This window comes from Bufo gargarizans, chromosome 1 (assembly GCF_014858855.1).
Source record: "Bufo gargarizans isolate SCDJY-AF-19 chromosome 1, ASM1485885v1, whole genome shotgun sequence".
NCBI lineage: Eukaryota > Metazoa > Chordata > Amphibia > Anura > Bufonidae > Bufo > Bufo gargarizans.
Window position 1 is genome coordinate 400,980,939 of NC_058080.1, and position 24,951 is coordinate 401,005,889.

At 42.3% G+C, this 24,951-nt stretch overlaps 1 protein-coding gene across 1 annotated transcript in view; it reads right to left on the reverse strand.

Moving 5' to 3' along the window:
- Window positions 1-494: 494 nt before the first annotated feature.
- LOC122927500 (uncharacterized protein KIAA1958-like) overlaps window positions 495-24,951 on the reverse strand; it is a 157,168-nt gene continuing 132,711 nt past the window's right edge. The window contains exons 4-7 of the mRNA XM_044279393.1: window positions 8,161-8,261; window positions 7,904-7,959; window positions 7,557-7,729; window positions 495-5,894 (exon numbers count right to left, since the gene is read on the reverse strand). Of these exons, the coding sequence (XP_044135328.1) occupies window positions 5,091-5,894; window positions 7,557-7,729; window positions 7,904-7,959; window positions 8,161-8,261 (1,134 nt within the window). The 3' untranslated portion in view covers window positions 495-5,090. The remainder of the gene's footprint in view (window positions 5,895-7,556; window positions 7,730-7,903; window positions 7,960-8,160; window positions 8,262-24,951) is intronic.

Consider the following 24,951-nt stretch of genomic DNA (forward strand, 5'->3'; position numbering starts at 1 on the left):
TGCATGTTTGTTGATGCAGAAACTGCATCACAACTGCGCTGTGTGTCAGCACCCTAAGGCCTCATGCACACGACCGTTGTTTTGATCTGCATACAAGCCACATTTTTTGCGGCTCGGATGCGGATCCATTCACTTAAAATCGTGCCGCAAAAGATGTGAACAGCACTCTGTGTGCTGTCTCCATCCGTTGCTCCGTTACGCAGCCCCGCAAAAGAATAGAACATGTCTTATTCTTGTCCGTTTTGTGGACAAGAATAGGCATTTCTATCATAGGGCAATTTGCGAACCGCAAAACATAGTACGGTCATATGCGTGAGACCGAAGTGAAATTTATCAGTTAATTTCCTGGTAAGCTGCCTTTAGCTAGTAGTTACGCATTTCCTACCTTTCAGTTCTATAGATCTGTGAATACCAGATCTGCAAAAAGGACCCTGTCCAGTCATATTAATTTAGAATGATTAAGTCCAGGATGGGTAAAATATGGAGCCCAGAGAACAGAGACAGAACAAATTTTATTATCTTGAACATTGTAGTTTTTGTTAAGCTTCAGCAGTGCGTGCAGATCCAGTGTACAATTCATGGAAAACAGATTCTCCTCCAGACATGAGATGACAGACAGATAACAGTTCACACCATAATATCTGGATATTTACACAAAACTGAGGCACTTCTTTGTAACCTTTTATTATCCTATAAGGTCCTGTCCAATATGTTCATATTGTCCAGACTTTCCAGTGAAAGTAAAGCTATAATGTCTACACATAGAAGATGTTCTTATCTTTTTCAGTATATCACAGTGGGTAACAAAGACAACAAAAATGCAGTATTCTGAAAAAGGAAGGAAAGTATATTTAGAGCTAAAAATTAAAAGCTGTTCAAACTGGTGCTCTACAGTGGATCTACTGTATAGTTTGGTTCCCATCAGAAGATAAATATCCTGCTCCTCTGCTCCTTCTTGTCCTACCAGGGAAATCTTTTGTGCTCCTGCATAATTTGGTAATGCAACATTTAATATTCAAGTACAAAATCTAATTCTTGCAGATGTGATTTTTTAAGGAGTTATCTGACTCTTTGTAACCAATCAGCATCTGATCGGTGGGGGTCTGATATACGGAACTCCCACTAGTCAGCTGTTTGAGAAAGTCTTTGAGCTCCTGAGAGTGCTGCGGCCTTCTTGGTGCTTATCCTAGTACAGTGACGTCATGACCAATCGGTCACGTGGCCTAGGCACAGCTCAGACCCATTCAAGTGAAGAAAGTTGCTTGGGGTCTTATAATCATAGTGTTTCAAGTGTCAGGTAAAATTTACTGTACTGTGGCATAAATTAGTGTAAGATACTTAAAGGGAATGTATCATCAGAAAATTATATAGTACACATTAGGGCCCATTCACAAGACTGTATGGTCGTCGGGCCCATGTTGTGGACCGCAAATTAACTTAGAAAGGGTCAGCGGTCCGCAAGATATGGCAAAAGACATGTCCTATCTGTTTCGGTGCAGACGCATGGAAACACTCAGAAGCCCTTTCGTGGGCTTCGGGGTCCATGCCTCCACACCACAAAAGATACGACATGTCCTATCAGGGGCTCCTCACGGCTTACCAAGCACAGCAGTGTCCATTGGATAGTGGCTGTGCTTGGTATCACAGCTCAGCCCCATTCCCATTGAATGAAACTGAGCTATGCTTAGGCCATGTGCTTAGGCTGCAGCCTCTTCATGCAGGTGATCGGCGGGGGTGCCTGGAGTTGGACCCCCGACGATCTGATATTGATGGCTTATCCTGAGGATAGACTATCAATATGAAGATCTCAGAGAACCCCTTTAAATATTAAAATTTTGAAGCTAAAGCATCTGCAATAAACTGATATTTGTGTTTGATGCTGTAGCTCCCTTTAGCTTTGCTGTATGTCGATGCAAGATGAGTGGAATCAGTTCATTATTATTAGAGGGTGGGTTATTTATTAACATCTGTTTTGTACTGCTGGATGGCTAGATGGCTGGCTAGCTCCCCTATCACACCTTTGTTCTTTGGGGGAGTAGATTATATTCTATGACTTCCTGCAGACTATAAAAAATCTATGACATTTTTCTGTCAATTAAATCCTGTTCATTTCAACTGCCATAAAGTGCACATACACTGTTGATATGTCTATACTGACAGTACTTAATGGAAGTGTATGTCTCCAATATGGCCGTCCCTAAGGTAGTCTTTATGAATAAAAAAATAATAATAATTGCAATATTTCAAATTAAAGAAACACTCCATATATTTTTTTTTTATATTACATATATTATTCATATGTAACTCACCACCAGTATTCTAGCAGTCTAATTTGCTACAACCTAACCCAGTTGCATCCATACATTTTGAACCTTCTCATTATGGGAACCTGGTCATGTGACCTCAAGTCTTACCACCAGCCCCGAGCTTGCTCTCATGTGTAGACAGCAGTGGTCAGTCTCCCAGCTGTCTCTCTGTGTGAGATACATGATGACATCATCCCCATTTAAATTGCTCCTGGCAGGTCTATTCTGCTGAAGATATAATGTCTCCTCAGACTAAAGGACCAGGGCTGCAGATATATAGTAGGTAAGTGTATACAGTGATTAGCTACAGTTATAGATGCAGTACCCCAGCAGAACAGGGTACGTGCAAACTGTTCTTGCTATTTAATGTATTAATACATTGTATAATACCAAGTATAGCTTTTGCATGGATGAGATGAGGTTAATTACCCCTGCAAGAAGTTAGGTGTAGCTCCTGGGTCCTTCACTATCTCAGTCTAGAGTCTAGTTTGTTGTCTAGAGTTAGAGGAGGAAGGGGGAGCTGTGCTATGTACTCTACTCCTCACAGGACTGGACCAAAGTTACATAGAATCACCTGAGGACAGGGGCGTAGCTATAGGGGGTGCAGAGGTAGCAGTCGCTACCGGGCCCAGGAGCCTGAGGGGGCCCAAATACCCTTGTGCTGCATAAGAAGACACACAAAGCACTGAGGGAAGGGGGGCCCAAGTCTAACTCTTGCACCAGGGCCCATGAGCCTTTAGCTACGCCCCTGCCTGAGGATTATATACAGAGGGAAAGACCTCACCATTTCTACAGTACCTCAGATAGTGATAAAGAAAAGAACCAAAAAGGTGCAGAATCTGCATGGCTAAGCACTACAATATTTGCTGATCAAAACTACTGACTTTACTGCAGTAAGAGAGGGACATAGACCCTTCATATTTAGACACGACCTGGCCAGTCATATCTTATTCCTGTATCCCTCAGTTGGAAATTACAGCCATCACTGCAAACATAATATTGCCAGCCACAGATTCTGGGCAGATACAGAGGAAAGAGTACTATAATTCCCTTCCTTACTCAAATCCATACATTACTATCTGGGAGATTTGCACTGTGAATTATTTGGAACTGTGTTTGATGCCATTGGATATACTACAATTCCCATTCTGCACTTTAGTAAAGAGTAACGTTTGTTTTATACATCTGGCCTGGTTACTGACTCAGGCACCATATGCTGGACAGTGCACCCTACACCCCTGCCTTGCAATCCCACTAAACCTATAACGTCAAGAGCACCCCAACTACCATCAGGCAGGAGCCCCAACATAAAGGTGTGCCCCGATTGAAGAAAGGGTGCACCCTCCTTTCACTGCCCTGGCCCTATGGAGCATCAGTGTGAGGGTTGTCACTGTCATTGACTGTTACAGACAGAGCCACTACCACTCCCATCCTCTGCTCCTCCTGGTCTTGTGGCATATAAAACTCCCAGCTCACACTACCTGCCTGTCTATGCCATCTGTGTGTGCTGACTCTCCAATGTAGTTCTATGATATAGCTTTACACAGTTTTTCCTGCCTCCTACATGTAAGCGCTGACAGGGGAGAGATAGATGACAGAGCAAAGAGAACAGACAGCCTGAAGCTGTATCACATAGGAAAACATGGAGACCCTGCAGTGTGAGGCGACAGCAGCTCTGTGTCATGGCTGCACTGTGCACTGTGGTAAGACTCCGTCTCCTCTGTCTTTACAAAGCCAGGCATGATGGGAAATGTGGAATTGATTAGGAAAACCATATCTAGGGGGAGAAGGAATCAAGTCGATGGACAATCGACTAATAGCACATTATATAAAACAGGTATACGCAAGGCAAACACAACAGTCTGCATCTTATTCTTTAATAAAGGCCTATCCTGAAATATATGGGGGAAAAAATCCTGGAGTGCTTCTTTAATATCAAACTCATTATTTATCACCTAATTGATGAAACTAAAATCACAACACATTCCCTTTTTAAAGTGGGTTCCAACAGGTCTGCAAATATGTGCTGGGTCTCTAAATTTACTGTAGGAACCCAGACAATATCAGAATAAGAGGCAATTTGTAGGCCCAGGTTTATTGTATAACGATGGTAAATCCTATGCAATAGAGTCTAGTCTGTCTGGATTAAAATGCAAAACAAAAGATTATGTTCATGAGCTATAGTAAAAGGCGTGTTAAATATGTTGCTATTGTATTAATCAAAGTTGTGTATTGCTGGTAAGTCTCCCAGTGGAGTGGTAGGCATGGCCTCTTTCTCTAGTACTGTTGTATATCACATTAATAGTAAAGACAAGAAAGTAAGAGACGACCTAGCCGGTAGGCTCACTAATATCAGTGTGTAAAAAGGATGCTATGGGGCTCCTCAACATTAACAGTTGTATTACTAGAGGTACCAAACAGACTTAGTAATGTCTTTCATGAATATCTGTGAAATATCACATAACAAGTATTTATTGTATTACATAGTAGCTCTGAGAAAGTTGTGCTATTGTGAAGTATTTTCACTCTCCCTATTATGTGGTCTTCTTATGTGGTTGTGAAAAGGCACTATTTTTTATTTAACATGCTTGAAAAATGATCACAGGTTATAATGTGAGATTCGTGTTAACCTAATCCAAACAATAGTGAACAGTTTACAAAAAAGAAATTGTATGACAAAGTGTAGGTCTGGCTCGAGGTCAATGACACGACTTTGACATGTTCTTTAGAATATCCTGCTGGTCATCATTGTGCAAGTAACCTATTGAGTGTGTTGTGTAATTCTTAATAATTGTTGATGGGACCAAACTTTCTGAATGTCTGTGTAAATGAAACAAAAGTGTAATTGTCACATTGGTCTAACTTAACACGTTTTGCCAGCTTTGGGACAACGCCACGTAGAGATCTAAGCCCCATTCTCTGTTCCTCATACCAGACATTTTCCATTCCACTGACCTCTTTCCGTGCAGTCAGGTAAAATGGTGTATTTGCTTCTATCTGAGATGGTGGACGATGGGTATACATGTACTTATACAGAAGACAGTAGGGACACCGTCTGGGTCCTTTTGAATGTTCATGGTAAATCTGTCCGTAGCACATCTTATTAGGGTTTGCTTGTTTGTCTCTTTTAACGCTGTCTGTTCTAGCAAAAAAAGATTGATTATTTCCATCCGTCAGCAATTCGATGTCGCCATACATTAGATCTGCATGCTCCTGCAAAGTCCTCATGTTTAGAAACTGACTATTGTATTTTACCACTGAAGACAGCAGTGGCACAGGCCCGTCATCACCTAAACACCCAATTCTCCACATTTCCTCTTCATCTGCTAGCGTGAAGTAGACAATATTGCGTGACCGGGAACCTGACATTCCAGCTTTGTTAAGCATTCTTAGTTTTTCCTTGAGTTTCTGTGAGGAGGAATTGAAGACACTGCTGGTGATAGAGAAGCCAGCTCCAGCATTCTTCAGAATGCGGTCTAAGCCTCTGCGTATTGCATGGAGAGATGTAGCCAAAAAATCAGATCCATCAGTTTTTTTCACAGTCACGTAAAAATCTTCCAGAAGCTCATTCAGCTTAACTGCGGGGACCTTAAACACAAAGCAAGAACAAATGCTGTACTGATCAAAGATGAGGATTTTTACAAAACTGATCATATTAAAACTAAAACAGAACACCAGGATAGGGGTATCCACAAGGCAGCCTAAGCAGATGAGTATGGATCTAAACACTGAAGATTACTGACAATTAATCAAAAATACAATTATATTGGTTTGCTAGGACAAAGGGCAATATATGAATCAAGGACATAGAAAGCTGAGGGTGACCACAAGAATGACAACTCTTTCTCCACCCCAGTTTATTAGCTGAAAGTGAAGTAGTCATCAAAAACCACCTCTCTTTTGCAACCACTTTACTGGTAGATTACAATAAAACACTATATAAGAAATATGAACAATATTGGTACAGACCATTTGTACTCTATATTTCAAAGGACCTAAGTTTAGCTGCACATTTTAGGATCTGCACTGGAATAAGTGTGGTATACCAGGAGTGGTATGGCTTCCAGAACTATTCTAACCAGAGCCCTGGAGATAAAAGGGAATTTAAACTTCTATATGGTAGTTTCTAACTGTCCTCAAATTAGGGGAACAAACTTCAGATATGGCCATCTGGACAACCAACATCTGCTAAAACCTTAGACCTGTGATGGCTAACCTCCGGCACGCCAGCTGTGGTACGACTCCCAAGATCTACACTTGCTTGGCTGTTCTCAAAACTCCAAATAAATAAATGAAGCATGCTGGGAGTCGTAGTTTCACCACAGCTGGAGTGCTGGATGTTAGCCATTAGTGCCCTAGACCAGTGATGGCTAACCTTGGCACTCCAGCTGTGGTAAAACTACAACTCCCAAGATGCCCCCCTTGCTTGGCTGCTCTTAGAACTCTATAGAAATAAATGGAGCATGCTGGGAGTCGTAGTTTCACCACAGCTGGAGTGCCAAGGTTAGCCATCACTGCCCTAGACCATTAGCTATTATTAGTGGGGACAGACTATTTGAAGGGAATCTGTCGCCAATATTTGGCCTATATAAGTAATGCTACGATTCTGTTGTGCAATGGAACTATAGGGGACCTGCGCACCACAGTACATAGTAAGGGCATGTACCTCACTGTATGTACTGCATATGGCATATGAGCAGCGCTATTGGCTCCGTCACTGCAAGACTGCGGCACTCCTACAGTGACGAGGCCAATGCAGTACATACAGTTGGGCCAATGCTCTTACTATGTACTGCTGTGCACAGACCCAGGGAGAGAGGCAACCTCAAAGGCAGAAGGGGAGGGCATTGGTGACATCGCAGGAAGTTAGGAGTGCACTGGTGAAGTACTAGGCTCTCTAAATAGGTGGCTTGAGCTCATTAAATAGGCAGGCTTAGGCTCTTTGGAAGTTTGGAAATTTGCATATAGGCACAAACATCATTTTCTGGTGATAGCAAATGCACAAAAGAATACCAAAACTATCTTTTAAACCATATTTCAGTGCACAACAGCACCGTAGCATTGCCTATATAGGCCAAATATTGGTGACAGATTCCCTTACAGATTCCATACTCTCACTACTCTTACAGTATAGAATCCCTGTCTATGCGACTCCAGATATAGCAGATGCCATCTTGTTATAGTTACAAATAAATATCCTGAGACAGATCTCTAGATTGACCATTGCAACCTGTCGATGTGTAAACTCACCTTGGTAAAGTCCATACAGTCTTTAAGTCCCCTGGTCATACACCAGTACCTCCAGACATTCAAAGCATACAGAGTAGCTTTGGTTGTGTTCGAGCTCACAGCGCTGATACAGAGATCTTTCATGTCATCATGAAAATGAAAGATGGGGAACCTATTGAGTTTGGTTGAGTATGCTGCAAATAGTAAACAGACATCATGTATCATGCACGTATAACAATAGTTATTCCATGTTTTTATCAGCTATAAAAATATCACCAATATCCACAAAGTGAGTAGTACATATCAGAATAAGAACATTGTATAACAATACAGAGTCAAGAAGTTACAAAATGATAAAATAACCTTACATACGTAATGCTGTTTTCCCATCTCATGAAGTGAACAGGGCTGTGCTATAGTACACCTGCAGGTAGGAAAACTGTAAAGGAGACACTGCATTAAACCACCCTGCACCCCCTTAATTCTCAGGATATGCCATCACTTTAATTTAAAGATCTGTCTAAAGATGCAGAAGGGATTTATTTGTACGTTTCCTAAGTCCTTACAGTGAAAAAGTTATAAATTATGTTAAATTAAAATTTTCTTGCTGGCTGGGAAATCTTACTGGATAACATAGTCTACTGTGGTTTTCACTGACCCATACACTTGAATGGATGTGATAGGTCTGCAACATGGCCCAAAGTAGACAATGCTTCCATTTTCTGCCTGTGTTAATGAACGAGTGTGTAAATGAACACATTAAAATCAATGGATCTGTGTACTGTCCACAGACATGAAATACTGACATGTCAGTAAGGCCTAGTTCACAATACAACCACCTATTATTATATGGCAATAAAAAGTGAAAAGTCTCTGATAATAAAGAAAAATTATAAAAATAGACTTTTAGAGTTTTTGCTATAATTGATCTACATAAACTAAAAAAATGTATCCACAAATGTTAAATGCACTATTATTTGATATATTGCATGTATTTACCAGCAATACACAAGCTTTTCTGCCAACTTCTATCTAGATAACCAATACTCCAGAACATTTAGGTGTGCCTGGTTTGTGACAAGCAATCTTATTGTGAATAAGTTAAGCAGACTTAAAGGCTATGTACACCTTTGGGGGCAGTTTGTTTTATTATTGCATTGTACTCATTTTGAGCTAAAAATAATGTTTTACATTGGCCTTTATTAAAAATATGGAGCCATTTTTTCGGTACAGGGCTGAGATGCTCTAATAGTGGTATCTAAATTTTCTCTCTGCTCTGTCAGCCAGCTATCTCTACTCTCTGACATTATAAACACTCATTATAGCATAGTTCTTATCTTACTGATAAGAATGTGTCTTAAGTAAGTGTTTATGACCTCTTAGTAAATCATAGATAAGGTTTATTAGATGACCGGCATAAAATAGCTAGATAAACAGTTAACTCTCTGTGACAGAACGGCTCAATATTTTTTTATAAAGACCAAAGACCAATTGAAAAATGCTTTTCAGCCCAAAATTAGTAAAATGCAATCATAAAAAATTTGACTCTGACGGTGTACATAGCCTTTAAGGTCTTGTTAGATGGCAATTATCTCCAAATATCCCCATTGCCGGATTGTTAAACAGAGGTGATAACTGCATTTAAATTCAGCAATCATCTCCCCTGAATGGGGATGAATGATTGTTATTGAGATCACTCGTCCCCATAAAAAGTCATAGCACATCCCTGTTCACCTGTTTATTGGCTGATTAGCAGCTGTTTTACACAGGGCAAATTTCGAGAATAAGCACTTGTATGTATACTCATCCCCGATAATTTCCCTAATCCTCTATCATATTTGCATATTGTAGTCAGTATTCTGCATCAGTGTTTATATGCCAAAACTAGGAGTAGCCATAAAGAGAAAAAAGTATTGTGGAAAGATTTGCACCTATTTTGTAATTTGGGCCCACTCCTGCTTTTGTCTTACTGAACTATACACCACCATGTGAAAGGGCTATAGGTGCAGGGTTCCAACTTTGGGGCTTACATCTATATCAACCAAGTGGTCTTGTAACTGCACATTCCTTAGCTATGGAAATATACTAATACCAGTATGATAGTACCTGTTTGTTTTGGGATGATGCAGTAAATCATAAACGAAAATGAAAGTGCAATAAAATAGTGCTAACACTGTCAATAGCAGTTTGTTATATGTTGGTCATCATCTGGAAGTAGTTCAGTAGTTAATTTGTTTTTCAGATATGTAACTCATCTTTTTTACGCTTATTGTAGTTGTTTTATATTATGTGTGTACAACCCTTTTCATATGTAAAGCGCCATGGAATAAATAGTGTTTCAATAAATAATATTAATAGAACTTTCTGCTGTGAGAGAAGGATTCTTTCCCACCGGTAGCAGTGCTGCTCGCATAACTGCTGCTACAACACAGAATACACAGGACAGCAATCATTTGAAAAAGTCTTCTGTTTATTGCCTCTGGAGACTCACTCAATAGCTGATCTGATAAAACCCAGGAACTCCTGCAGTTGCCCAGCATCAGTCATGAGCACTTACTCAAGTACACAAGCTCATTTCGCTGAGTAATAAACCATCTCTGCCTTCTCTATGAGGAGCGACATGATCTCTGTGTGGATGCAGGCTAAGCAAGGATGATCAGTAGCGTCAGAGTTACATACAGATCTACTGAATGCTTTAAGTCATCCAGCAATCGGCAAGTATTGAAAGTGAACCTGTCAGGTGTGTGTGGAGTAATCTGGACTATTACTATATCACGTAGGAGTCCTGTCATGATTTACTCTGCTTTATACTAAGAAATTGCAGGATAACAGGCCGAACTGGATGGACAGATGTATTTTTCCAGCCTTATAAACTATGTTACTAAATCCAGCTCCAAATCATATAAATCTATATATCACAGAGTTCAGCTTCTCCCTGTCATATCCTGCTATCAGACAGGGCAACAAAAATCACCTGACTGATTTGCTTAAGGGCTCGTTCACACTTCAGTGTTTGGTCAGTGATTTCCAACAGCGATGTATTAGCCAAAACCAGGTGCGGGTCAACAGTGGTGTAGCGTGGGTTGACAGCACCCGGGGCAAGCCATGTATTGCACCCCCCCCCCCCCAACCTGTAGACACGCCCCTTTAGGATGTTTAAATTAGGGAGCTGTGTACCAAATGGTTTGAACAGGAAATATGATTTGGTCCTTAAATATCGATAGAATGTCTTTAATATATAGGATCCCTTTTGGATCGCTATTTTTTCAGGTTTTGGTTAACATGTGATGGGAATTACTTAATTGTTTTTGACCCACCCCATGGGGATCTATTTTTATTTCTGTATGTCAAGATGAGGGACCAATATGTGGAGGTCCGAAACGCGTAGACTGTACTTGTAGTAAATAAAGATTTTTTTTTATGGGAAGCTGGATCTCACTACTTCTTCATAATTGGCCATTATATATCCTAATAATGAGGGGGCCATTATATATTATAATAATACTGGGAGGGGGGTCATTATATATAATAATTTTACAGAGGGGCCATTATATATATGTAATAATAAAACAGAGGGGGCCATTATATATCCTAATATTACAGGGGGGCCATTATATATAATAATTATATAGGGGGACCATTATATATTAAAATTATACAGAGGGCCCATTATTAATGTAATGTATAATTATAATGTATAATGGCCCCTCTGTATAATATATAATGGACCCCTGTATAATTATTAAATATAATGGCCCCTCTGTATAATTTATAATGGCCCCTCTGTATAATATAAATTAGTCCCCCTGTATAATTATAATATATAATGGCCGCTTTTTATAAAATATATTGGCCCCTCTGTATAATATGTAATGGCCCACATTCTTTCCCCCACTTCCATAGTGCCCCTAGTACAAACCGGATTCCAAAAAAGTTGGGACACTATACAAATCGTGAATAAAAACTGAATGCAATGATGTGGAGGTGCCAACTTCTAATATTTTATTCAGAATAGAACATAAATCACGGAACAAAAGTTTAAACTGAGAAAATGTACCATTTTAAGGGAAAAATATGTTGAATCAGAATTTCATGGTGTCAACAAATCCCCAAAAAGTTGGGACAAGGCCATTTTCACCACTGTGTGGCATCTCCCCTTCTTCTTACAACACTCAACAGACGTCTGGGGACCGAGGAGACCAGTTTCTCAAGTTTAGAAATAGGAATGCTCTCCCATTCTTGTCTAATACAGGCCTCTAACTGTTCAATCGTCTTGGGCCTTCTTTGTTGCACCTTCCTCTTTATGATGCGCCAAATGTTCTCTATAGGTGAAAGATCTGGACTGCAGACTGGCCATTTCAGTACCCGGATCCTTCTCCTACGCAGCCATGATGTTGTGATTGATGCAGAATGTGGTCTGGCATTATCTTGTTGAAAAATGCAGGGTCTTCCCTGAAAGAGATGACGTCTGGATGGGAGCATATGTTGTTCTAGAACCTGAATATATTTTTCTGCATTGATGGTGCCTTTCCAGACATGCAAGCTGCCCATGCCACACGCACTCATGCAACCCCATACCATCAGAGATGCAGGCTTCTGAACTGAGCGTTGATAACAACTTGGGTTGTCCTTGTTCTCTTTGGTCCGGATGACATGGCGTCCCAGATTTCCAAAAAGAACTTTGAATCATGACTCGTCTGACCACAGAACAGTCTTCTATTTTGCCACACTCCATTTTAAATGATCCCTGGCCCTTTGAAAACGCCTGAGCTTGTGGATCTTGCTTAGAAATGGCTTCTTCTTTGCACTGAAGAGTTTCAGCTGGCAACGGCGGATGGCACGGTGGATTGTGTTCACTGACAATGGTTTCTGGAAGTATTCCTGAGCCCATTCTGTGATTTCCTTTACAGTAGCATTCCTGTTTGTGGTGCAGTGTCGTTTAAGGGCCCGGAGATCACGGGCATCCAGTATGGTTTTACGGCCTTGACCCTTACGCACAGAGAATGTTCCAGATTCTCTGAATCTTCGGATGATGTTATGCACAGTTGATGATGATAGATGCAAAGTCTTTGCAATTTTTCGCTGGGTAGCACCTTTCTGATATTGCTCCACTATCTTTCTGCACAACATTGTGGGAATTGGTGATCCTCTACCCATCTTGGCTTCTGAGAGACACTGCCACTCTGAGAAGCTCTTTTTATACCCAATCATGTTGCCAATTGGCCTAATTAGTGTTAATTGGTCTTCCAGCTCTTCGTTATGCTCAAATTTACTTTTTCCAGCCTCTTATTGCTACTTGTCCCAACTTTTTGGGGATTTGTTGACACCGTGAAAATTTGAATCAACGTATTTTTCCTTTAAAATGATACATTTACTCGGATTAAACGTTTGATCTGTCATCTACGTTCTATTACAAATAAAATATTGACATTTGCCATCTCCACATCATTGCATTCAGTTTTTATTCACAATTTGTTTAGTGTCCCAACTTTTTTGGAATCCGGTTTGTACTTACATTTAAAAAAAAAATAATACTCACCTCTCTTCATCCTCTTGTAGCCTTCGCTCGGGCGTCCCGGCGCAGATGGTCAGGAACAAATCACCATGCCCTCCTGCGCCGCGTCATCACATCATCTCGCGAGACCCGGCGCTGGAGGTCACGGTGATGTAATAGCAATCTCCGGCGCTATTCTACTGCTTCATAGGCTTCAGGCCTGGCTTGAAGTCTATGAGGCAGAACATAGGGGATGGGAGCCATAGGCTTCCATCACCCTCATTATACTGCCTGCTGCCTGGCACCCCAACAATTTGGCGCCCGGGGCAACGGCCCCCCCACGCTACACCACTGCAGCTCCAAACCACAGCACAGGTGCAGATCTTCCCATTATACCTTATCTCGGTGTAGGTTCTGCTTCTGGTTTTGGGTCACAAATCACTAACCAAACACTGAAGTGTAAATGAGGCCTAAAACATGTTATGTCAGGTGGCCATAATGCAAATGTAGGGAGAAGAAGGTTCTGTATGTAGATGTGGATAGTATTTAGACACTAACAGCAATAATAATGCTAATAATTAATCCAAATCTATAACCTGTAAAAAGCATTAAAGTTTGGAATACGTAATGAGTATAATTGAGGTACAGATAAAAGAAAAGTTAGTCAAAAGAGACTGCTCTATTCTTATACATATTATCAGTCGTCAGCCGAAAAAAGCTTTAAGCGCCATCAAAGTTAACTTGCCACTTGTTTTACAAGCTAAAGTTACTAATGAGATGAATAATTATTTATGCAAGCATTTTTAATGCACATGGGAGCTAGATATTTCAAATATTAATCAGTTTCTTGGCAATTCACACAGTGGCATACAGATGAAATACATCAGTGAGCACAGTCTTTCCACATCAATATATCTATTTGTCAATTTAAACCAAGGTTGTTAATAACAGATGGCAAATATTTTAAGAAAATTAGAGCAGATCTTTCAGCTTTCCTATGTTGAGCTATCTGAGGGGAGCACAATATACAGGAAGGGTAATGTATTTAGAGATATATCATTTTCTAGGATTGGATGCTTTAAAAAAGCCCTGCAATGCCATCCATTCTCACGGAGTGATCCTGTCTCCCCTACCCACACAGAGTGAAACATGGTGTATAAAGGGAAATCTGTCAATCACTGGGTAGACAGGAGAAGCCAGTTTTGACAGCAATTACACTTAATTACGCATGAAATCCTTGGTAACTATATATGTCCAAGTTCATACTCCCTCCTCATTCTATACTCCACTCTAACCGAAATTCAAAGGAGTATTACCGTCTCATAAAGTCATTGCTAGTGGTTCAAATGCCAGAATTCTGACTATGAAGCAGCTTAAGGGCTACCATGCAGAGGTGTTCCCAGCATGGAACTGCAGCATGACCCCATTACATTTATGGGCCATGCTGCAGCTCCTTGCATAGTACAGAGATAAACAGTAAATTGCATGAGCCCATATTAATCAATGTATTTGTGCTACTTCTGGGTGCAAGGTGCACCAAAAATTGTTGCAAATCATTGCATGCGCAATTGCACCTAATTCAGCAAAGTTTGGCCCTATCACTGAAATAGGCGTGGTCTCTTTTTTGGGACAAATTAAGGTAAAGGCCAGAAAATAGCATATTTTTTGTGCAAATCTACTCCAGTGCAAAGCGGCATAGTAGGTACAGATTTCATTTTCTGACCTTCAGGTGGTTCAAAATGCACTCAATTTCTATAAATTTGCCCTTAGAGATATTTATTCATAGTTATTAGATCACCTGAGCTGTCTTTTTTCTAAACGAAATATAGTAAACCCATTCCATTTATTACTTTAGTTGCACGCCTTTCAATCCGTTCAAGATCTACTACGTCTTTCTTGTGTACTGGTGCCCAGAAATGAACACAATACTCCATTTACGGTGTGACTAGTGATTTGTAAAGTGGTAGAACTACACTGCCTGTCCAACAACAAAAAAGTCGTCACCTGGATTTAACTAAGCAAATAGGTCTGAGCCTCCTATTGGATAATTACTGCATGGGCGATTATCTTTCAGCTGGCAACAAGTTGTTTAACCCCAACTGCTGCAATGAGTTGCTTCTCATTTCTTAAACAACCATGTCGAAAGACACATCTCGTGGTCGTGGAAAAGATGTTAGGCTACTTTCAGACTTGCGTTCGGGGTTCCACTTGCGAGTTCCATTTGAAGGCTCTCACAAGCGGCCCCGAACGGATCCGTCCAGCCCTAATGCATTCTGAGTGGATGCGGATCCGCTCAGAATGCATCAGTCTGGCTCCGTTTGACCTCCGTTCCGCTTAGCAGGCGGACACCCGAACGCAGCTTGCAGCGTTCGGGTGTCCGCCTGGCCGTGCGGAGCCAAACAGATCCATCCAGACTTACAATGTAAGTCAATGGGGATGGATCCGTTTGAAGTTGACACAATATGGTGCAATTTCAAACGGATCCGTCCCCCATTGACTTTCAATGCAAAGTCTGGACGGATCCGTCTGACTAACTTTAAGACTTAGAATTTTTTCTGAAATATAATGCAGACGGATCCGTTCTGAACGGATCCCATTGTTTGCATTATAGGAGCGGATCCGTCTGTGCAGACACCAGACGGATCCGCCCCGAACACAAGTGGGAAAGTAGCCTAAGGCCTCCTGCACACGACAGTTTTTTTTCACGGTCCGCAAAAACGGGGTCCGTGGGTCCGTGATCCGTGACCGTTTTTTCGTCCGTGGGTCTTCCTTGATTTTTGGAGGATCCACGGACATGAAAAAAAAGTCGTTTTGGTGTCCGCCTGGCCGTGCGGAGCCAAACGGATCCGTCCTGAATTACAATGCAAGTCAATGGGGACGGATCCGTTTGATGTTGACACAATATGGTGCCATTTCAAACGGATCCGTCCCCATTGACTTTCAATGTAAAGTCTAGAGTTCTTTTATACCATCGGATTGGAGTTTTCTCCAATCCGATGGTATATTTTAACTTGAAGCGTCCCCATCACCATGGGAACGCCTCTATGTTAGAATATACTGTCGGATATGAGCTACTTCGTGAACCTCAGATCCGACAGTATATTCTAACACAGAGGCGTTCCCATGGTGATGGGGACGCTTCTAGTTAGAATACACTGCAAACTTTGTACAAGACTGCCCCCTGCTGCCTGGCAGCACCCGATCTCTTACAGGGGGATATGATAGCACAATTAACCCCTTCAGGTGTGGCACCTAAAGGGGTTAATTGTACTATCATATTCCCCTGTAAGAGATCAGGGCTGCCAGGCAGCAGGGGGCAGACCCCCCCCCCCTCCCCAGTTTGAATATCGTTGGTGGCACAGTGTGCACCCCCCATCGGGCCCCCCTTCCTCCCTCTAATGTTAGAAATCGTTGGTGGCACAGTGTGCGCCCACCATCGCCCCCCCCTCCCTTCCTCTATTGTAATAAATCGTTGGTGGCACAGTGTGCCGCCACCATCGCCCCCCCTCCCTCCCTCTATTGTAATAAATCGTTGGCCACAGTGTGCCACCACCATCGGCCCCCCCTCCCTCTATAGCAGTAACAACATTGGTGGCAGTGTGCGGCCTCCCATTCCCCCCCCCCCCATCATTGGTGGCAGCGGAGTTCCGATCGGAGTCCCAGTTTAATCGCTGGGGCTCCGATCGGTAACCATGGCAACCAGGAAGCTACTGCAGCCCTGGTTGCCATGGTTACTTAGCAATAGTACAACAGTATAAGATTCATACTTACCTGCTGGCTGCTGCGATGTATGTGACCGGCCGGGAGCTCCTCCTACTGGTAAGTGACAGTTCTTTAGCAATGCGCCGCACAGACCTTTCACTTACCAGTAGGTGGAGCTCCCGGCCGGACACAGACATCGCAGCAGCAAGCAGGTAAGTATGAATCTTCTACTGTTGTACTATTGCTAAGTAACCATGGCAACTCCAATCCGATGGTATAAAAGAACTCCAGACTTTACATTGAAAGTCAATGGGGACGGATCCGTTTGAAATGGCACCATATTGTGTCAACGTCAAACGGATCCGTCCCCATTGACTTGCATTGTAATTCAGGACGGATCCGTGCGGCACCTAAAGGGGTTAATTGTACTATCATATTCCCCTGTAAGAGATCAGGGCTGCCAGGCAGCAGGGGGCAGACCCCCCCCCCTCCCCAGTTTGAATATCGTTGGTGGCACAGTGTGCGCCCACCATCGCCCCCCCCCCCTCCCTCCCTCTATTGTATTAAATCGTTGGTGGCACAGTGTGCCAACCACCATCGCCCCCCCCCTCCCTCTATAGCAGTAACAACATTGGTGGCAGTGTGCGGCCTCCCATTCCCCCCATCATTGGTGGCAGAGGAGTTCCGATCGGAGTCCCAGTTTAATCGCTGGGGCTCCGATCGGTAACCATGGCAACCAGGACGCTACTGCCATGGTTACTTAGCAATAGTACAACAGTAGAAGATTCATACTTACCTGCTTGCTGCTGCGATGTCTGTGTCCGGCCGGGAGCTCCACCTACTGGTAAGTGAAAGGTCTGTGCGGCGCATTACCATCGGATTGGAGAAAACTCCAATCCGATGGTATAAAAGAACTCCAGACTTTACATTGAAAGTCAATGGGGACGGATCCGTTTGAAATGGCACCATATTGTGTCAACGTCAAACGGATCCGTCCCCATTGACTTGCATTGTAATTCAGGACGGATCCGTTTGGCTCCGCACGGCCAGGCGGACACCAAAACGACTTTTTTTTCATGTCCGTGGATCCTCCAAAAATCAAGGAAGACCCACGGACGAAAACACGGTCACGGATCACGGACCTACGGACCACGTTTTTGCGGACCGTGAAAAAAAACTGTTGTGTGCATGAGGCCTTAGTCTGTTTGAGAAGGGTCAAATCATTGGCATGCATCAAGCAGAGAAAACATCTAAGGAGATTGCAGAAACTACAAAAATTAGGTTAAGAACTGTCCAATGCATTATTAAAAACTGGAAGGATAGTGGGGACCCATCGTATTCGAGGAAGAAATGTGGCGGGAAAAAAATCCTGAATGATCATGACTGGCGATCACTTAAACGTTTGGTGAAATCAAATCAAAGAAAAACAACAGTAGAACTCAGGGCTATGTTTAACAGTGAAAGTAAGAGCATTTCCACATGCACAATGCGAAGGGAACTTAAGGGATTGGGACTGAACAGTTGTGTAGCTGTAAGAAAACCACTAATCAGTGAGGCAAACCAGAAAAAAAGGCTTCAATTTGCTAGGGAGCATAAAGATTGGACTCATATTGGTAAGAAGAGAGGCAGATGAAGTGATGCACTTATCATGCCTAGTGCCTACTGTACAGTGGCGTCTCTAGCTTTCAAATTTTGGGGGGGCACACTGGGGGCCAGGACAAAAGTAGGGGGGCAGCTATAACAACGATACATTTACACAAGTATGCTTAGAAATGCTGCAATACTTTACCCAATACCTAAAACCGCAATAGGGAAAAAAAAAAACAATCACTCAGATTTCAACATCTCCTAGCTGCCTGGGGATCTGTGGATGACACTTATGGAGGGGGATCTGTGGATGACACATACCGTTTATAGCATCTTATGCTATGTGTCATCCACAGATCCACCCCATATCAGTGTCATATCGGGATCCCTCTCCCTATAAGGCCCCATTCACACATCCGAAAATTTGCGTAACAGAATTGCGGACCCATTCATTTCTATAGGGTAGCACGACGTTCCCGAAAAAAAAATGCGGACCCGCACATTGCCACTGTTACGGACGTTTGAATGGAGCCTAACAGTGTCATCCACAGAGTGGCACAGATCCCCCCCCCCCATAACCGTGTCATCTACAGATCCCCCTCCCTATAACAGTGTCATCTACAGATTCCCCCCCCCCCCCGTAACAGTGTCATGACATCCAAAGACCCCCGATCCCCCTCCCTATAACACTATAAGAGTATCATCTATAGATCCCTCCCGCCCTATAACAGTGTAATGACTCATGACATCCACAGACCACAGATCACCCTCCCACCGCTCACATTTGAACATGATTTCTCTAAACGCTAAAGTAAACACTGTAATCATCCAGGCTGCACTGACAGTAACTTTAAAGGGGTTCTGCACTTTCATTTAACTAGATGATCTATACTCTGGATAGATCATCAGCTTCTGATCGGTGGGGGTCAGACACCCGGGACCCCCGCCGATCAGCTGTTTGAAAGGGCACCGGCGCTCGAGCAGCACCGCGGCCTTCTCACTGTTTACCGCCAGCCCACTGACTGTCATCACGACTAGTATCAACTAGCCTGAGCGCGGCTAAGCTCTGTTCACTTGAATGGAGCTTAGCCACTCCTACGCTAGTTGATACTAGTCGTGACGTCAGTGGGCTGGCGGTAAACAGTGAGAAGGCCGCGGCGCTACTGGAGCGCCGGTGCCTTCTCAAGCAGCTGATCGGCGGGGGTCCCGGGTGTCTGACCCCCGCCGATCAGAAGCTGCTGATCTATCCAGAGTATAGATCATCAATTAAATTAAATTAAATTAAATTAAAGTGCAGAACCCCTTTAACTTTTAAATCAGGAAGATTCTGGGGCAGCCGCCAGCCAGCTCTCCTCTCAGACTCAGTCAGAGTCAGATCTAATCTCTCTAGGTAGAATAGAAAGAGACTTAGTCAGTCCACTCAGTCACTACTTGTAAGTTGTACCTTATTATTATTAAGTTAACCTGCTACACACCGTCACCACTAGGTCAGGCTCAGTCCAGTCTGTTCGGTATCGGTAGGTTAGGGTAGGGTAGGGCCACGTCACGCCATGCCACACACTGTCTGTTCTCTAGTCTGGGCCTGGCTGGCTTAAAGGGCTTCTGTCACCCCACTAAAGTCATTTATTTTTTTTTTGCCAACTTAAATTCCTTATAATGCGATATATCAATATATAATGCTCTTACTTGCTCGGCCGCTCCTTCCTCAGTGCACCTGCGCCGGGTGTAGATGTGATGTCATCGGCGCAGGCGCATTGAGGAAGGAGCGGCCGAGCGAGCGTCCTCCTCTCAGTGCGCTTGCGCTGACTGAAGACCGGTACGGCGCAGGCGCCAGATTTTGAACGCAGACAGGGCCAGCCAGAGGACGAGCGCGTTCGCTGGCCCTGTCAATCAACATGAGGAGGGGGCATCTTTATGAAAGGAGGATGCGGCTGCTATGAGCAAGTAACCGCCCTACTTGCTGGTAGAGAGCTCATTTACATATTATAAAAGTCTGTTTTTTTAAGAAACTGCCCAACCAAAATGAGTAAGAGCATTATATATTGATAAATCGCATTATAAGGAATTTAAGTTGCCCAAAAAAATAATAATGACTTTAGTGGGGTGACAGAAGCCCTTTAAGCAGCTGCTGCCAGTAGTTGAATGAATCAGAATCAGCTAGTCTCGACTAGCGGCATGCTGATTTATGCACAGCACTGCCACTGAGTTTGACTGAGTCTGACTCAACTTGTCAGGTCCTGGGGCCGGGGGCGGAGCTGGGGGCGGGGCCGGGGACGCGGCAGCGGTGGGTGGAGACTAGAGAGTGAGACCGCAACGGCACCAAGTCCGAGACTCAGGTCAGATCATCAGATGTGAAGAAGATGTCCGGTAGGGCTGCCTAGTGCCTACACAGTGCACAGCAGCGCAGCATAGACCATCCACCACCAAAATGAATGGGGGGACATTTTAGTTGGGGGGGCACATGGGGGGGCACAGCTTGATGTAGGGGCGGCCGTGGCCCCCTCTGGCCCCCCCCCCTGGCGACGCCACTGCTACTGTACAATCCTGTGGGGGCAGTGCTATGATCTGGGGTTGCTGCAGTTGGTCAGGTCTAGGTTCAGCAACTGTATGTGCTCCAAAAATGAGCATGAGACATCGTTTTCACACATGAATTGGCCACCACAGAGTCCAAATCTTAACCCCATTGAGAATCATTTTTTTTTGGTGGCGACTTTTTTTTTGGACAGGCAGTGTATGTTCTCATCATGTGATTCCATTCTCCTTTTGATGCTCCCCATGATCTAATTAGCCTTGGTTGCAGCTGCCTGACATTGGTTGCTAGCAGGTCATTATATAAAGTCTAGGGCAGAAACCATGTGCTTTATACAAATTATGGTGTCTGATTGGCTTAGTTGCTTATCGCTCCATGACCTTCCATAAAAACACCCAATGCATAATGGTATAAAGACTGTTTGTACATGTTCCTTAGTAAAAGGGTTCTGTCTGGTGACATGCTCAGCTGCAATTCAGCTTCAGAGAAAACAAGGATTGTGTGATATAATCAGATTTATCACTGTATTCTGCCTTAGTGGCCAGCATACTGAAGCAGCATATTATGGCAGATCGCCTTCAGGAGATTACAATCACCTACTTGACTCTTTTTTGTTTCAAAATGCAAATTGTTCTCCAAATGAACAAGTGAGACAAAGACCACAGTATACAAAGTAATACTAGTTGGACAAAATAAATTACAGGGTGATTGTCTACAGTATTGTTTCAATTGTTTGCCACCATATGTTTGCATCCCCTGAGTTCTAGAAGTCTTATTCTTATCCCATTACAGAAATTTAAACTGGGTGCAACAGTCCAAAACACACAATTTTGTCCATTTCTGCCAACTATCATTTGAAAATGTTGATTGCTCGTAATGGCCAAAATGTGATTTGTCAGGTTGTAACATTTTGGCTGTAGCCAACTGAAACTGTATCTGCATGGCAAGTTCAGACAAATTCCTACAATTTCTAAGCAAGCGCACAGCACTGTGTTCATTTTTTTTTCTTTTATAAGTGTTTGATCAACCAGCTTAGTTCGGCATGTAGTTGGTGGAATCATCCTTTCATACAATCCTACGGATGAATGATTAGTATGGTTGACCAAACTGTTATGTGTAGTCCACCACTGGAGATAATAATGTGCCACTAACCCATGAATCAATTCTCTAATTCAAAATAGTTGTTTACACTCAGGATGTAGAACAAAGCTAAAGCAGTTTCCTGCATATCTGCACTTCGTCTGACCTTCTCCTGCAAACTCTGGGTGTATGGCCAACTTTAGGCTGTGTGACCTGTCAACAACATATTACTCACCCTAGTTTACTAACCACAATTATCGAAAAACTCATTTTGCCTTAGGACTTTAAACTTCTGATGTTTTGAGGAGAAATACAAGCATGGCACACTCTGAGTGTTTTGTGTAATTATGACCAAGGCTATCTAAAATATTTAGTTGGAAAAGCTTAATCTTTTTTTTAAATTGCTGACCTTATTTGACTCATTAACTCTTCACCCACACAGTCTCCTTGAAAAGGTTTTCCAAATCCAGTCACACCATTTACCATGCTGATAGGGCGTGCTATTAGAGACTGATCATAGGGGTCTGAAAGTTGCGTCTTTTCCGCACTGAATGTATAATTTATGAGAATGGGTTGGTTTCAGATTTTTCAATTGCAAAATAATGCTGAGGAGCCCACACTGAGACATCCTAAAGGCATTGCAGTAAGTCCCTAAATATTCTTCTAACTATGCAAGAGGGAAGCATTAAGGAAGACATAACATTATTATGACATCACATAAAAAAGCCAACCAAGTGGACCACTGCCCTAAAGGATAGACTGGGAGATTTGGAAAATGCAGAACCTTCAAAGAAATAAGATCTCCATAGGTATAAATAGACCATCACAACTAAACAGGATGACTTGGAAAATCGTTTACGTAGACATATGACTGGTTGGAGTAGCGGAGGAGGTGGAGGGCAATATTTCGATAAACATCTTTGAGTCTTGGCTACGCGATACCTTTGACAAAGATACACAGTTACAATAGAAAGGGCACACAGAATATTTCCAGACTACTCAATGGAAGTCCAGAAGAAGAATGTGAGATTCATAGATATCAAGCGCCTTTTTTTTTTTTTTTTTTTTTTATTTTTAAATTTTTTATTGGGAAAACTACATACCGTTTACAATAAAAAATTTATTACAATCTCTCAATTCTTAGTAACCCAAGTAATTATATGTGCGTATATTCCACTCATCTTTTCAAAATATTTAGAAAAACCCTCCCCTCCCTCCCTCCCAGTTTGTGGTGCGTCAAAGTAGGACCCCTTATAAATAAAACAACTTGATCTCAGCTAACCAGACCTCCAACCACCCCATATCCTGGTCCATTGGTATTCATTTTCCCTCCGTCTATATAAAATTTTTTCGTAGTTCTTTACCTTATCGATTAAATTTATCCATGTGTTTTTATTTGGAGTGGATCGGGCAAACCAGGTGCGGCTGATCAAAACTCTAGCCAACATGAATACTCTACTCAAGAAAATCTTTTGATAACTATGAATTTTTAATTTGGAGAGATCATTGAGAATAAATACTTGTGGTTCAAAAGGGATTAGAATTTTTAATTTACACATAATATAGTTATTGATACCGTTCCAGTAGTTTATAAGTTCTGGACAGGTCCATATTATATGGAGAAAGTCTGCTCCTACAGTGTCACATTTGGGACAATTGGACGTGTCTCTTAACCCACATTTGTTCATCCACAGTGGAGTAATATATAATCTGTGGCAGATATAAAATTGTATCAGGACATGGTTAAAGTTCTGGGATAGTGAAGATAGATTCCCAAAAATATTATCCCACCCTTCTATTTGTACATTCGGACAGTCCGCCTCCCACGCTTTTTGTCCTGGAGAGTGTATATCACTAAACCGTGCTTTAATTAATAACTTATATATATTTGAGATTTTTATTCTAGAATGTGTACCTCCTACCCAATCATTCAGAAAGGAAACATTATCTATATCCAACAGCCGCTTATCATCCAAGCTGGATAACACAGAACGCAATTGGAAATACCTAAACCATGAAAGATTTTTTAAATTTTGTGTCATTTCCATATAGGATTTAATTTCTCTATCTTTAGCTACCTGTGAAATATATAAAATTTTATTCTTCTGCCAAAATGTGTCAGCTGCAATTTCATCCAGCCTTTTTAAATACAAATTGTGCCAAAGAGGCGTAAATGTAAGTGAACCCTTAACTTTCAACCATGTCCTAGTTGTAGCCCACACCTTAAGGAGTAGTTTTATAGTCTCTCTATAGCCTTGCTCATAACTCTTCAATAGGCCAGATTCCAACAAGGAAAAAATATTATTGTGGGCATGACTAGTTACCAACTTCCCCAGAAGTGCGCTATGCTCTGATTCATAGCACCTCAAGAGCTGGGCTGCAATAAAGTATCCCTTAAAGTAGGGGAGATTTAAACCCCCACACTCCACTGATCTATACAAATACTCCAACTTAAGTCGAACTCGCTTTCTTCCCCATATTAAATCATTAATTAGACTCTCTATAAGTTTAAAATGTTTGTCTTGTATCCAAATAGGTGTATTCCTGAGCACATAGAGCAATTGTGGTAATATCACCATTTTAACTAGTGAAACTCGATCAGCTCTAGATAGGGGAAGTTTCAGCCAAATTCCTATTTTAGCTCTAATCTTTACCATGATGGGAATCAAATTAAGTTCTACAAAATTTTCGACCCGAGGCGATATCGTCAAACCCAAATATTGGAAGGTATCAACAATATCCAACTGTGTAACAGGAATCTCTTTCTGTGGTAGGGGGTCTATTGGAAGCAGACTAGTCTTGGTCCAGTTTATAAGAAGACCAGACACCTCACCAAATAATTTAACCATTTGAATAATCCTAGGGAGAGTGGTTTCCGTATGGTCTATAAAAAACAGAACATCGTCTGCATATAGTGAGATACGATCTTGTGTTCCCAGCGTACCAAATCCTTTGATCTGATCGTCCTGCCTAATGGCCATCGCAAGGGGTTCGATATATATATCAAATAGTAGGGGAGATAG